Raw genomic sequence first — 12,264 nt, forward strand, 5'->3', positions numbered from 1 at the left:
TCTCTCTCTCTGGTTTCCTGTCCCACTGCAGGTAAGGGGTCTCTCTCTGTCTCTCTCTCTTTCTCTCTTTCTGGTTTCCTGTCCCACTGCAGGTAAGGGGTCTCTCTCTCTCTCTGGTTTCCTGTCCCACTGCAGGTAAGGGGTCTCTCTCTCTCTCTCTCTGGTCTCCTGTCCCACTGCAGGTAAGGGGTCTTTCTCTCTCTCTTTCTGGTTTCCTGTCCCACTGCAGGTAAGGGGTCTCTCTCTCTCTCTCGTTTCCTGTCCCACTGCAGGTAAGGGGTCTCTCTCTCTCTCTGTGCGCGACGCTGCCCCAGCCACGGCCTACCAGCAACCCGGACGCTAACCGCCTCCTGCAACCGAGAGGCCTTCTTACCCCGGAGCCGATTCGCCTCCTCTGCAAACGACGAGGTGCTCTCATCGTCAAGCGAACGCCCGGCACTACTGCTGGGGGGGGCCTGCAGGGGCGGCAACAGAGCGGGCAGGGGCTGCTGCTCGGGGGGGCCTACAGCAGCGGCGGCAACTACGGCAGCGCCTCACGTCTCTCCAGTCCAGTCCCTGCCTCAATCAGAAACGGCGGGAAGGCGGCCAGCCACAGCCTTCATGCATGCTTGTGTCAATCACGCATGCATGGCTGAGGGAGAAGCTCAAAAGCCGGAGATCGATGTCTTCAAACCAACTGTGGCCGGAGGCCGGAGACGGCCCCTGGAGTCCAGTGTGAGGCACATGTCTTCTGTCCACCAGTCACATGAGCAGAAGACTTCCTCTTCCTCTCGCCCCTAGTAACGTCCAAATATAACGTCAGAAACGTTACAGTTACTGCTAAAAAGTAGGGAAATTGCTAGTCGTTCTATTACTAGCAAAATGTAGTGACGTTACGCCCTCGTTACTTAAAAAAGGAACGAATTAGAAGTAACTCGTTATTTTTAACAAGTTACTTCCAAGCTCTGGTCCTGCCTTAGATGCCACTGAAAATCCAAAGAGCTTGCATATTGGGGTTCAGAAAACCATGGGCAATGCATATTTATTACCGGCAGGAAATGCAACATTGAGGGCAGGGTAAAAGTGCTCCCCCACTCCAAGTAAACACATTGCTTAGAGCAGGATCCCTGCTACAGATGTTCCCCCTTCAATGCATGGAAATTGTAACGGACGTGTCAGAAAGAGTGGGGCCAGCAAGTACGGCATGTTCTTCCCCAACATGCTATTGCATGAAGAAGAATGCCCAAGTAGGATGATGGTGTTGGAAGCCGGACAGGTGTGCAATATGGGCAGGATGGAAAGACACACTCTTGCTCACTGCCATGGGTAGGGGTGCATCTGGAAAAAGGTATTCTGTAATCCTATCTGAGGGATTAAAACATTTGAAGTGGTACAGTCCATTGTACCAGATCCAGAGGGGGGAAAATACTTGTTGAAAAGAGACACAGTAGTATTACTCTAGCCCTTTGAGATGGCATAACAAATTGCAGCTATATCTAACATCTGTTTAAGAAGGAAGACATTTCTGGGGCAAGGAGATGAGAAATATGCGGGGGAAATTAAATTGGCACTGCCACATGCCCCAATCAAACCACAGAATGTATATTATTTTATCCAATCTTCGTATTAACATAGCTTTTATTTCAAAATATAACTTTTAGTGCATTCTTCATAATGTGGTCCAAGGGAATGACATCAAAAATTCTTAAACCAGTGGTTCCCCAACTTTTTTCCCCACAGACCACTTGAAAATTGCTGATAGTCTTGGCAAACCACTTAATCATTTTTCTGCCTGTTGTAGCAGTTGTAATGCGCTGTGTTAGAAGCTGTAGTATTTTACATAGAATGAAAACTGTAATACAATAAAATACAATATAAGAAATAAAAGAAGCAATAAAATACAATTAAAAATCCATTTGAATTTTTAATATGGACATGCTGCTTACCACCTGAATGAAGCTTGTGGACCACTGGTGGTCCATGGACCACAGTTTGGGAAACTCTGTCTTAAACCATACAAATCTTTTAGGATCTAGATGCATTGGTCTAATGCAGGGATAGAGAACCTGTGTTCCTCCAGATTTGCTGGACTGAACTCCCATCACCCCTGCCCATTAGCTATGCTAGCTGGAACTGCTGGGAATTGGAGTCCAGCAAATCCTTAAAGCCATCCTAAGCTGCTTTTTGACTGAGCATCTATACTTGAGCCAAATCTTTTGAGTGTACCATATATAATTTAGGAGGACAATATTCAGGCATTTGAAAACCTTCAGTTCAATTTAACATGTAAAGCAGCCCTATATAGCCAAGTTTTATTTGAATTCTTAGGTACTCTTGTGATGAAGATAAGTGCAACTGATGCAGATGAGCCAAATACCCTCAACTCCAAAATTGCCTTCAAGCTTATTTCTCAAGACCCTAGTTACCCTCCTGCATTTGAAATTATCAAAGGAACAGGCGAGGTTCGGACTTCAAGATTTCAACTTGACAGGGAGGTAAATTCTTTTACTCTCGTGGTCCATTTTAATGCCTATGTACTTCTTCATCTATGTGGCAGAAATGTAATTGACATGGGGTTTTATCATTATCTCTACAAAACAAAACCAATTAGAACTTAGTCCTGATCATTTGATTTTCTTGCTTGAATATGATTTTAAGAAATAGATTATACTGCCCTTCCACTATAAAAATGTTCAAGGCAGCTTACAAAAACAATGAAAAATGGTGTCAGGCATCTCTACTAACAATAAATGGACTAAAAGCTAATATAGACTAAAAGTTAATATTAAGTTAATATATTTATAAAACAGCAGTAAATACGGCATCCCCCTCTAGGATGCACACCTTAACGTGGTGAGGGGGGTTGAGAGTGTTGAAGAAGCTAAGAGCAATGCCGTCAGGAGTCTAGACCTTTTGGACACATACAAAATTCAACCTGAGCATTTTTAGATAGGGGAAATGTTGTTAGTTCATTTGTTTTTTAGTGTTGGACCTCCACTGGTATGTTCTAAACCAAAATGTGGTGGTGAACCCTCTTGAACTTGGAGGGCAGAAGGGAGAAAGTCACCTTGTCTTGTGATGGGCCCATGTAATAAATGCATTGCCTCTCCTTTCCTAGCTTTTCCACTGATTGTACCTTCTGCCATCACCTCCCTCAGACTACGCAGTGGTTCTTAACCTGGGGTACACACACCCCTGGGGGTGCGAGACACTTTTTCTAGGGGTGCGAGGCATTGTTCAAGAGATTTTAAAAATCCATTTAAATAGAAGCAGAAAATTAACTATACAACCAAAGATTTTGGAAAACTGTCATTTATCTTAGCTTAGTTAGGCTAAAACACATGAGAGCATATTTTGGAAATCCAAGGGGTGCTGGCAGTAGAAAAGGTTAAGAACCACTGGACTAGAGGACTGACGGAACCAGACAGCACTTGTGTATGCATCTCCCTGTAGGAAGAGGGCGGGATAAAGAAGTAGTTTCTGCAACTTTCTGGTATTTCTGAAGGTGGAGCGCAACTTCAAGTGATCATGGATGACACCAATTATCTGGATCCACGTCTAACTGGATTTGGATTTGGGATTCAGAGTTATCCAACTAAATCCTACTTGGAGTAGACCCATTAAAATTAGTCATGCTCATTAATTTAGATTTAAAAAAAACTGTATCCCCTTACATTCACATATATGTACCTCCTTGGATGTCATGCAGGTGCAAAGTAGCTACTCCTTAACTATAGAAGCAAGAGACCGCGATGGACATGTAGATGGGAATGGTCAACAGACGACCGTACAGATCAAGGTTTTAGATGTCAATGACAATATCCCTGTTTTTGAAAAAACCTTGGTAAGTAAATGAATTTGGCTGGAAGGCTTGCATGTGTTTGTGGGCAAACCTGCCCTGATCAAATGAAGGAGATGTTAAAAAGCTTGTTTCCTTGCAGTATGAAGGGAGTGTCAAGGAAAATACAGCTAATGTGGAAATTATGCGAATGAAGGTCTTTGACGACGATGAGCAGTTCACCGATAACTGGCTGGCAAACTTCACGTTTGTGTCTGGCAATGAAGGAGGCTATTTTCGTATAGAAACAGATTCGCAGACTAATGAAGGGATTTTGACTCTGGTTAAGGTTAGTGTTTGGTGTGGAAGGGTTAAAGTTTGAGCCATTGGTCTCAGTCTAGACACGCTTCCATGTAAAATAACTGGTGGCACGTGAAAGCAAAAAGTGGGCTGCTAGTCCAATGTGAATAGACTTCCTGCAGCTAAGGTAGTCAAGGTGTACTTCCAGAACTGGCTATAACTCCCTACTACTATTTTGACCACTTCTGTGCACCAAAAGCAAAACAGCAGATCTTAAATTTTCCCATCTGCAGTGGAATGATGTGAGATGATGAAATATTTTGCATGTAGAACAGCTGTCCCATGCACACAGCATCCCAACACATGAGGAGAATCACTTCAATTGATACAGCTAATCTTAGCTGCTACTTTTACAAGCACTCTGGCACTCTGTCTGCTGGTGAATAGAAAGCATTTCACACAAGAGTAATCTCTGCATTCTGCTGTTCCATTCAAGATTTATACACACACATGAAGCTGTCTTATACTCAGTCAAATCATCTGTTCCATCTAGTCCAGTATTATCTGCTCTGGCTAAGTCCAGGGACTCCAGCAGAAGTCTTTCCCAGACCATTCCAGACCTGGTGCCAGGAGTGCCTGTATCTCATTCTGGACCCGGATGCTTTTTCAAGCTCAAGGTCCCTGAAGTCATTGGCTAGAACTTGATGATAGATCTCTAAAATGCAGCAAGCGGAATATATTGTTGTGTTGATTTTAGAAGATCAGGCTTCTATGATACATATTGAATCAGGCCAATCCAGAGGCTTCTTATTGCCTTCTCTAGTCAAGGGAACTGATGATTGGTACCCCTGTTTCCTCCTGTGCCTGGGTCCCAACATCACATGCTAAGATCTCTACCTTGACCCTTTATTACAATACTTGATAGGTCTGCCTGATTATGTGTTCTTTATACTCCAAATATCATGGGGATTTAGTATGTGTAATGGTGCCCATCTGAGAATGCAAATGGGTTAATTGCAGTTAATCTGTCTGCAAGGACCCTGCCGATGAAAAAGGCTGCTTTGGCATCCATAGACTTGTTATCTTTGTTTATATTATACAGAAAGGGGCCTTGACTCCTTTAGATTTTAAAAATGCTGCCCTCTTTGATTGCTGTTTAATGCAGAGAGCTGAATGTTTTGCACAGAAAAGATGGTGCATGTGGGTCTTCCGTAGTACAACTGTGAATACCAAAGAAAACACCAAATATTTTTGTAATGTTCTAATTGGATGTATAGAGGAAGGCAATGGTAAACCCCCTCTGAATGCCACTTACCATGAAAACCCTATTCATAGGGTCACCATAAGTCGAGATTGACTTGAAGGCAGTCCATTTCCATTTTCAATTGGATGTATTGAGGCCTTTTGCACGTATCCTTCTACTGTCCAGGATTTGTACAAAAAAACTTGAAATTTCAAGGGGCACCTGAAAGTACACACACAAAATGAGGTGCTTTTGATTATTTATTTATTTGAATTTATTGCATGCTCTTCACTGCAGAGCAGAGTAGATGCGTTAACTGAAACATGTTACATACCATTAAAACATACTGCTTAAAACATCACTTAATGATAATTAAAACATCAACAGAAATTACTACGCTGCAGAAGGGGGAAATAACTCATTCTAAAATCATTCATCTGCTTGGGCAAAGAGGTGCCTCCTGACAAAAAGTGTAAATGTCAGATGCACCTTCAAGAGGAGGGACTTCCACAGCCGGGGGGGGGGGCACCACGGAGAAGATCCTCCCATGTGCTGCTGCCTCTCAGACTTCATAGGGCAGTTTCACCACAGCTCTGATTTCAACTTTCTGGCATAGTGAACATTATTCATTCTCCAACTTGGACTTTAGAGTGCACATTTTCTGAGTTGTTTTTTTTCCCCATTCACCCTGCAGGAAATTAATTATGAAGAGCTGCAGCACATTGATTTGAATATTGTTGTTTCTAACAAAGCGGCATATCACAAATCAATAATTACTCAGGGTATCCAAGCAAAACCAATTCCAGTTAAAATTAAGGTGGAAAATGTGAGGGAAGGCCCTGTATTTAAGCCCCAAACGATGATCATTAAAACAAGTGAAACAATGAAAGTGAGCCAAGTGATTGGACGTTTTCAAGCCTATGATGAAGATACTGGAAAAATAGCAGAACACATCAGGTAAGATCCCTTTCTTTTACCAAGAGGCAACACTTAAGCTGCTGTGGAGCAATCAATCTGGCTGAAGGTCCATAAAATGAGCCATAATTTTTCCTCATTTATGCCAGTGCCTTTTGTTTGTAATATCTAGGCTGCAGTCGCACTCTTCGGTAATAAACTGCAGTATCCACAAGATGTAAAGATTTATGCAATCAATTTGGCTCCATTTCAGTTGCCTACCTCCTTTAATCTTATGGCTTTAGTGATGAGTCTTAAGCCCAGGGGCCAAATGCAGACCTCCAGACCTCTATGTCTAGCCCTTGGGACTCTCACCAGCCCGAATTCATATCCTCTTTGAGAGTTTTCACCTGGTTGGAATGTGTCCTTGAATTCTAATAATACCTCTCAGTTGCCTGGATGTTAAATAGAGAGGGGTGTATATAAATTAAAGTGGATGCTTGCCCACTTTTGCCTCTGGCCCAGCCCACCACTAATATGTGGCCCCCAAGAAGGTTGCCCAGGTGGGATTATGGCCTTTGTTCTCCATCTTCTGGCATGGTGGGGAATGTGCTGGACAAGCAAAGTGAATGGCAGGAATCCACGTTCTTACTGTGGAAACCCATGGTGGCATGATGTTCTCCAGGCAACTTTTGTAACGTTACAGATGCATGACTTGCTTCAGAAATGGATGCCTGTGTTATCTTCTTGCATTACCCTGACATGTATCATACACGTGTGTTTATATGTATTTTAAAATGTATGGGATCTGGCCCCAAATTGTTGGAGTAAACCAAATGAAGATGTTTCACTATATCCCCAACCAAGCTTGTGTGTCCTTCAGCTTGCTGTACACTGCTTGCTCTGAACATTCTAACATACATTAAAAATCTGCACAGGTATGCCAAAGATCGTGACATTGCAAACTGGTTTACAATAGATTCTAAAACGGCTGAAATCAAACTTATTCGAGTGCCTGACTATGAATCATCTTTCATTGTGAATGGTAGTTACACAGCAACTATTTTGGCTATAAGTAATGGTAAGTGATGATTCTTCCACTTCTTCCTTAAGAATAATTCATCAGCAGTTCATTCATGCCACATGTTAATTAGTTCACTGTTAAAGCCCAAAGCTAGCTTTGGGAAGTGGCAGCAACATATAAGCAGTGTGCTTCGGGAACGGGTAATGGCTCAATAGTAGAGCATCTGCTTTGCATGCAGAAAGTCCCAAATTCAGTCCTCAGCTGGGAGGGCTGGGAATGTTTGTTATCTGAAACCTTGGAGAGCCACTGCCAGTCCATGTAGACAGTACTGAGCTAGGTGGACCAATGGTCTGACTCAGTAAAAGGCGACTTCTTGTGTTCCTAAGTTTCTGCATAGGGACCAGTGGCTCCATAAACTTTGGCTACGTTTACTAGCTGGACATTATTTGTGGTTGCCACCAATTGTCTTGCCTCCTCCAAAGCCTCTGGAGAGATAGGGTCTTCTTTCATTTGAGCTGGGATATGGAGAAGGCAAGAAACAGAAGGATTATTTCTCCCTGCTCAGGAGAGACTGATGTTATGTCTTACTTTCTTCAAGCCACTGCAAAAAAGAGAGCTCCAGGGAAGGGATCTCTATACAACTAAGCACAGAGCCAGGGCCATCTTCCCCTGTTGAGTAGATTTGTGGATACCTAATAGGGACCAAGTCCCTTTTTTGTTTGGTAGAGTACCTGGCACATTGTTAGCATTTAAGTAGATGCTATAGTGGTAGAAAATGGAAATGGACTGCCTTCAAGTTGAACCCAACTTATGGCGACCCTATGAATAGGGTTTTCATGGTAAGCAGTATTCAGAGGTGGTTTACCATTACCGTCCTCTGAAACTGAGGGGCAGTGACTGGCCCAAGGTCACCTGGTGAGCTTCATGGCTATGTGGGGATTCGAACCCTGATCTCCCAGGTCGTAGTCCAACAGTCTAGCCAAGCTCAGATTACATGCTTAAGCATGACGAAGTCAACATGATTGCACATGAATGTAAATCCTGTATCATGAGTGCTACTAATCCAAGGCCATGAGGCAAACTTCACTGACGTGCTTTTCACAATATCAGTCCTGTCTAATATATATTTTGGAAAGTTGTTTGTTCACTCTGCACTTGGACATCTCTTCACATACTGTAATTTAAGTTTTGTGTGACGGTTCCTGAAATCAAGGAGCACGTTTTTGTCTATGCTTGGATACAACTGGACACCATTTTGAAACAAGATGTTGAACTGAACCTTTCAAAACAGCACTGATTTTAACCACTGATTTGAAAACTACTGATTTGGGGGGGGTGTCTAGACTTCCCAAGCAACACCAGGTACAAGGTAGCTAGCCTTGAATAATTGTCTTATGTCCTCAGAACCCCCCAAAAACTAGAGTGACACTATGGCATCCATCTCCCCAACTTGCATGTCAGTAGCCTTTATGAACTCAAAGAAGCCAATGAACCTCCACAGCAGTAAAAGATTTTGTATTCTTAAGCAGTGAAATACAAATGTTCCACCTTTTATGTTTGCAGACCAACCTGCAAAAACGGCTACAGGTACCATTGTTATTCAAGTAGAGGATACTAATGACCACTGCCCGACTGTTGTGACTCCAAGGCAAAATGTATGTACTGATGCAAAGTTCATTAACATCACTGTTGAGGATCGAGATGCTCATCCAAATGGTGGCCCTTTCACTTTCACTATCATCGATGGGCCTGAAAGGATGTCAGACAAGTGGATAATTGGCCGAGTGGATGGTAAGTAAGAGTCAGTATGGCATGTTTTACAGTAGGGGGTGGGGGCCCTCAGGCCCTGGGGCTAAATGCAGCCCTCCAGGCATCTCTAGCTGACCCTAGGAATTCTTCCCGGGCCATACCACTGACTGGCCCTGCTTCACACCCCAAGAATTCTTGCCTTGCTGGATTATGTCCTTGAACACTTACAGTGCCCCTTGCTTGCCAGGATGGAGGGTAGAGAGGGAGGTGAGAGTGTGTGTGTAGAAATTAGTCCACTGTACAAAGTGCCACACCTATTTTTGCCTCTGGCTCCAGCACCCCACTGGCAAGTGGCCCTGAGACGGCTGGCTAAAAGAGAATGCAGCCCCCAGGCTGGAAACAGTTGCCCACCCCTGGTTTACAGAGATTGGAGCAGTTCCTTGTGCCTCTCCCCCCCCCGCTCGCCCTCAGCTTCAAATCTTGCCAGTTGAGTGCATTGTGGGAAGCATTCCACCCCAAGCTAGCCTTGTTTCTGGCTAGATCGGCTTCATGCCCAGCTCCTCTGGCGGCTGCTTGTGCAGTTGAAAGTTGGGGAAAGAATGCATCTGTTCTTGCGTACATAAGTAAATATGTGGGAAGCAGTGGGATGCTGCCCCACGACAAGCCGTTTCCCAGGGTATTGCAGAGCAATTCCAATCTTTACAATAGTGGGAGTCTATACATGCATTCAACTGGTGCCTGCCTTTTTCAGATTTCACTTGGTGGCATTCTTTTCTCAACTTAGTGCAATGGTAGCAGCCCTGGATCTTTCTCTCTTGATTTTTTATTTTTTTTTAGTTTGCTATATTTGCATTGCTATGCATGGATTGAAGCAAGTTCTTAGAAAGCAGGGCAGCGTGCTGCTTTTTTGCAGCTGTGCGTGTAAACCAGCCTTTCCCAACCTGATGTTGCTGGACTAAAGCGCCCATCATCTCTGACCGTTGGCCATGTTGTCTGGGCATGATGAGAGCTATAGTCCAAACCATCTGGAGGGCACCAGGTTGGAAAAGGCAGTCTGCACTAAAGAAACTAACTAACAGAGGAAGAAAGGATGGCCGGGAGAAGAGGAGAAATTTGGAGCAAAGGGGTGGTTTGAGAAATCATCATAACACCATTTTGTTATCTGAGGTGCAAAATGGATACAAAAACACGTGTTCGCTAATAAAGCAAAATGTGTAATATTATAGTGCTTGCTGCTACCATCCTTGCTGAGCTAGTATGGTGGAATGAGTTCTGTGCAGTCTGACCAAGTTTGCATGCCCGAGATGTTCCCTTTTTAAACCAAGCTTCTTCTAGTAGCCCATAAACTGAATGTGTATATCTGTACTTTACTTTGTACTTTTTAAAATATTGTTTTATTGTAGAATTCATATTGCAGGGTTAACTCCATTCCAAGGAGAAGGTCACACAATTGTACTACCCGTAGATTTCTCTGTTGCTGATCACTCCCCCCCCCTTTTTTTTTCCCTGCTCCCTGGCTGGCATAGTGTTCCAGACCCTGGTGCTAGGAATACTCCAAATGCCCTGGTTGTAGTAGAGTCTAGGCAGAATATCTCATGTTCCTTCTCCAGCATCTCTAGTTAAAGCATCTCATGGAGCTGGGCTTAGAAGGCATTTCTACCAGAGACCTTGTTGTTCTGTTGCCAAACAGTAAACAACACTGTAACTAGATGGACCATTGGTCTGGTTCAATATAAGGCAAACATGTACATTCTGTCATTTTAGTTGCGATTCAGCTGATCCCATCTTGAAGAACATGCGCAGGCCAAACCAGTGCAGCTTAGGAAGTAGAGGGTTAGCCTCGGCAGAAGCAGGGTCTAAAGTGTCTGAAGCTGGCAGTTGAGCTGGTTTGTCCAAATAACAGCCACCATTGCTTTGTTTAGATCCTAGTGATCAGTTTTCATGCTAGGGGAGAGTCTCTCCCAAGTTTTTGTTCCCACTGAAATAGCAATAACTTCCTGATCGATCTGAAATCTCAAGGACTTCATTTCAAATTAAGCCAGACTCTGACGGATCCATTGAAAAGAAGTGAAATTGTTTCAGTTATACCTGAAAAGATGTCCACATTTGAGCACTTCTTGTAAATCAAGAGAAAGAGAAGTCCTTGGGGCTTTTCTGCTGTTCTCGTTGAGATAGGTTAGGAAGTTATCCCAAAATCAGTCTCAAGAAATTAGCACGCAACCCTGAGAAAGCTATTCTTCACATTCAGTATGGGTGACAGATTGGGCACTTGTAGAAGGGATGCTCCTTTAAAGAGCAATGTTTAGTGCACATTGATAATTGTAGTTTTGTAAAGCTTTGTACTGATGATTTTGTGTAGACCAGGGGGCCGGTGGTCCTCCATATATTGGTGGATTACAACTTCTATCAGCCCTGATCATTAGCCATGTTGGCTGTGGCTGATGGGAGTTGCAGACCACCAACATCTCGAGGGCAACAGGCTCCCCATCCCTGATGTAGAAAATGCATTTTTCAAAAGTGTTTTGCGGCTGTCACATAACTTAGAAACTGGTATACTAATACGTCCATCTCCTCTCTGTTCTGTCTCATTGTATGAGTTTGTTCTTTAGAATATCAAGATAGTAACCTTAAAATCAATTCTTGCTTACAATTCTGTAATGACAACTTTTGTTAACTAAAAGATTTCTGATTTCAGCCGCTTCTATTACATTGCATTATTATTATTATTATTATTATTATTATTATTATTATTCCCTGTGAAGGATCTAGAGCACAGCTTATACCACAGGATGTAAAGCAAGGCATATATGACCTTCAACTCTTGGTGAAAGATAACCAAGGTTTTAGCTGTCCTGAGCATCAAATTGTAAGACTGGACGTTTGTGAATGTGCAGAAGGTGGTGGTTGCCAAGGAAGATCCATCGGCTCATCAGTTATGCTAGGACCTGGAGCGATTGCGCTGATAATCCTGGCCTTGTTGCTACTGCTGCGTAAGTAACTAGCATTATTCCATAAGCACTAGCAGCATGCTTTCCACTACACAAGGCTCTGAGACAATGGCTCCATCGTTTGGGAGCTTGCACCCTTCTGTTTGATGGACATGATCCAACCAAAGTTAAGCCCCTTCTTAATTTTATCCCACTAAATTCAATAGGACTTAAGAGTGCTTAATGTTCTCATCGTTTACATATGATGCAGTAAGGAACGTAAAAATACACAGAAGGAACATTGTTAAATTTCTCTTTGGTTGTGATATACTTTCCCCACTCCTTTTTGGAGCTTTTAGAAGCTAACCAG

The 12,264-nt window shown here is 43.2% G+C and overlaps 1 protein-coding gene across 1 annotated transcript in view; it reads left to right on the forward strand.

The window, feature by feature from the left end:
* The window catches only part of DSG2 (desmoglein 2), a 39,587-nt gene that overhangs the window by 20,744 nt on the left and 6,579 nt on the right, over window positions 1–12,264 (forward strand). Inside the window, exons 6-12 of the mRNA XM_061597816.1 lie at window positions 2,308–2,474; window positions 3,689–3,823; window positions 3,921–4,106; window positions 5,995–6,257; window positions 7,133–7,275; window positions 8,782–9,009; window positions 11,730–11,957. Of these exons, the coding sequence (XP_061453800.1) occupies window positions 2,308–2,474; window positions 3,689–3,823; window positions 3,921–4,106; window positions 5,995–6,257; window positions 7,133–7,275; window positions 8,782–9,009; window positions 11,730–11,957 (1,350 nt within the window). The remainder of the gene's footprint in view (window positions 1–2,307; window positions 2,475–3,688; window positions 3,824–3,920; window positions 4,107–5,994; window positions 6,258–7,132; window positions 7,276–8,781; window positions 9,010–11,729; window positions 11,958–12,264) is intronic.

Source organism: Rhineura floridana, chromosome 1 (assembly GCF_030035675.1).
Source record: "Rhineura floridana isolate rRhiFlo1 chromosome 1, rRhiFlo1.hap2, whole genome shotgun sequence".
NCBI lineage: Eukaryota > Metazoa > Chordata > Lepidosauria > Squamata > Rhineuridae > Rhineura > Rhineura floridana.